At 22.2% G+C, this 3688-nt stretch overlaps 1 protein-coding gene across 1 annotated transcript in view; it reads right to left on the bottom strand.

Annotated features, from left to right (window-relative positions):
* Nucleotides 1-1650: 1650 nt before the first annotated feature.
* LOC122498830 (facilitated trehalose transporter Tret1-2 homolog) overlaps nt 1651-3688 on the bottom strand; it is a 35564-nt gene continuing 33526 nt past the window's right edge. Inside the window, exon 6 of the mRNA XM_043606782.1 lies at nt 1651-2994. Within this exon, the coding sequence (XP_043462717.1) occupies nt 2566-2994 (429 nt within the window). The 3' untranslated portion in view covers nt 1651-2565. The remainder of the gene's footprint in view (nt 2995-3688) is intronic.

Raw genomic sequence — 3688 nt, 5'->3', positions numbered from 1 at the left:
TTCACTCTAAAAATTATTAGATACTCAAAAAAACATTCTATTACATTTACTTACGAATTTCTTAAATTGTAAAATTATTCGCAAACATCATTAACTAAATTTTTAATTAAGTATTTAAACATTCAAATTCAAAAATTTTTAAAATTAAACAACTTATAAGAATATTATTATAAAACATGAAGATATCAATTACTCCGAGTCGAAGACTCGGAGTGATTGGTATCTTCATGTTTTATAAAAATTTTAATTTCCATAAAATTCTTCAAAAAAAAAAAATTAAATTATTTACAAAAATTATAATAAAATTCGTTGCAAGAATTCAATTATTTTCATAAATAATAAAATTCTTCACATGGTTTCAATTATTTTTAATACAATTTTAGATAAATTTCTCGAAAAATAAAATTATCTTCAAAAATTTTTTGCAAGAATTAAATTACGTACATTTCACAAATAATGAAATTCTTCGCTGAAATTTAAAAATTTTAAAAATTTACATTTTAAATACAAGTTTGCAAAAGAATATAATTATTTAAATAAAATGTAAGAAAATTCGTTGCATAAATTCAATTATTTTTACAAGTAATAACATTTTTCACATGAATTCAATTATTTAAAAAAAATTGATAAAATTCGTTGTAAGAATTCAATTATTTTCATAAATTATAAAATTTTTCTGAGGTTTTCAATTATTTATAATACAATTTAAAGTAAATTCCTAGAAAAATGGAATTATTCTCTTAATTTTTTTGTAAGAATTTAATTACATTTCACGAATATAATTAAATTCTTCGTTGAAATTCAAATATTTTCACAATCTCCTTTTTTTAATAAAAGTTCTTAAAAGAATTTAACTATTTAAAAAAATGTAATAAAATTCGATGCAGGAACTCAATTATTTTCATAAATAATAAGATTCTTTACATTATTTTAATTATTTAAAAAAAAATTTGAAAAAATTCATTGCAAGAATTCAATTACTTTTATAAATTAATAAAATTCTTCACAGCATTTCAATTATTTTTAATACAATTTTAAGTAAATTCTTCGACAAATGTCACTATTTTCAAAAATTTTGTTAAAATCCTTCGAAAGAATTTTATCAACAAATTTGAATTTTTTCAAAAATTTTAATAAAATTTTCAAGAATAATTAAATTTATCGAGAAATTCAATTAAAATTGTATTGAAAATAATTGAAATTCTATGATGAATTTTATTATTCATGAAAATAATTGAATTTTTGTAAAAAATGTTATTATTTATGAAAATAATTGAATTATTGCGAAGTTTGCTTAGAATTTTATCAAAAATTTTTTTTTTAAATAATTGAATTCTTTTGAAAAATTTTATTAAAACTGTAGATATTGAAAATCATTGAATTGAGAAAATTTTTTTGAAAATAATTGAAATTTTGCAAAGAATTTTATTAAAATTTTTGAAAATAATTGAAATTTTGGAGAAGAATTTTATTATTTTTAAAGATAATTGAATTTTGACGAGAATTTTTTTTAAATTTTTGAACATAATTGAATTTTTACGAAGAATTTTATTACTTTTGAAAATAATTGAATTTCTGCAATTATTTATAACTTCTCAAAAATTCAATTTTTTCCAGTTACTTAAATAAAAATCCCTGACTTTTCCCTGACTAATTTTACTTTCCCTGACTTTTCCCTGAATTCCCTGAATTTCCTGACCTGTGGCAACCCTGTTCATGATCAATTTAGAAGGAAAAATATTTTTTCCGAAATTTTTAAACAAAAAACTTTATCGTGAAAAATTTCTCACTTTCAATCGTTGACCATAAACATTGTAAACTTTACAATTTATTAGACAATTATTTTTCAATTAAAATTTTTTTATAAATAAATTAATAAATTAGTTAAATTAAATTTTTAACAATATCAAAGTATTAATATTTTTCCCATAATTATTTAAAAATTGAAGTTCTTTTTAATAAATAAAAAATTGCAAAACCGTAGCTTTAAAGTTACGAAAAACGTATCTGCTTGAAATGCATTCGTAAAAATTTTCTAATTACTTACAATTTGTTAATATAAAATTCTAAATTCATTTAAAATATTCATAAATCACTGGGATTGTATTTTAAGTTTGAATTTCGATAGATGACTTTTTTATGAACATTATTATTTTGTATAAAAATATAATAGAAACTTTGTTGCAGTAAAATCTACCGCAAAATACTATAAGTGAGTTTATAAAAACGAGTCAATGAAATTATTTTGCCTTTTTATGAAAAAAAAAGTGCAAAACATATTTCACAACACATCGACCCGTAGTCAAATGATAAATTATTTTTTTAAATTCTCTAATCTTAAAATTACCTTATATACCCGCAGAAATGCACAAACAGTATAGGAAAAATTTCGCAAATTTCTTCAACGTCAACTTTAGTGTAAAATTATGTTAAAAACTTTAAAAAATATTTTTATGACTCAAATTTCAAAAAACAAAAATATAAAAAAAAAATTGAAAAAAAATTTTTTTAAAAATTAAAATTTGGTAAAAAATTGGAAAATAAAATATAGATTTTCTGAATATCTTATAATTTGGATGAGGGTCCTCCTTCGAGATTGGGAACAGCGGGCCTAATTCCATTTAATTCGTCTTGAATTTCTTGTAGGGATTTTCCCTTGGTTTCGGGTAAAATTAAAACGGCGAAAAGTACGGCTACCACGCAGCACGCGCTGAATATCCAGAAGGCGGTGTGAGTGCCAAAAGCAGATTCGATGTTGCTGAAGAATTTCGTGATAATGAAGGCGAGTCCCCAGCATACGAAGACCGTAATTCCGGATGCTTTTGCCTTGACGTCGGATGCGAACATTTCACCCATCACTGCCCATGGAAGTGGTCCCCAGCCAATACTGTAGAGGGAAATGTAAATCACCAGCGAAACTACTGGTAGCCACGAGATACTCTCCACGTCGTCGTGTTGCACGTCCTTCAGGAAGAAAAACAGACCCAATGCACCCTGAAATCAACAATTTTTATTTTTAGTTTTTTTTCTCCTTGTGAACATAGTTTTTTTTATTGTATAATTTCTTAAATATAGACTTTGGATAGCAAAAAATTCGACAGTCATTTATTTTATTTAGTGTTTTCATAAAAATTTCATTTTGCTTTTCCCTAATTACCAGACAAAATTTTTACTTTTTCTCTGGTCCTAAAAAATATCCCGATTCACTCTAAAAATGATTAGATACTAAAAACAAACTGGAATTAAGATTTTCGAAAATTTCAAATTTAAACCATTTTGAAATTAAACAATTCTTATCAGAAATTCTTCTTTAAATCAATTATTATTTTTAATAATTTTTTAAAAACTTTTTTGAGAATTTTCAAATTCATTATTGTTTACAATTACAATTCAATATTACGAAATTTCGGTTATTCGAAGATTCTTGCAGAATTGTTAGTTAATTTAATTTCTTTAAATGTAAAATTATTTGAAAACATCAATAGTTATTTAAAATAAATATTATTTGTCGATATGAATTAAGATTCTCAAAAATTTCAAATACAAATCTTTTAGAAATTCAACAACTTATAATAATTAAAAATGACCTAGTCATAAAATTATTATTTTATGTTAGTAATAAGAATATTGTTACTGTAACTTCTTAAAAATTATTTTCATCATTTCAATTCAATTATTATTTTCTAGA

This window comes from Leptopilina heterotoma, unplaced genomic scaffold (assembly GCF_015476425.1).
Source record: "Leptopilina heterotoma isolate Lh14 unplaced genomic scaffold, ASM1547642v1 Lhet_16, whole genome shotgun sequence".
Classification (NCBI taxonomy): Eukaryota; Metazoa; Arthropoda; class Insecta; order Hymenoptera; family Figitidae; genus Leptopilina; species Leptopilina heterotoma.
Note: the sequence above shows the minus strand (reverse complement) of the source record. Positions and strands in the feature narration are given on the sequence as shown.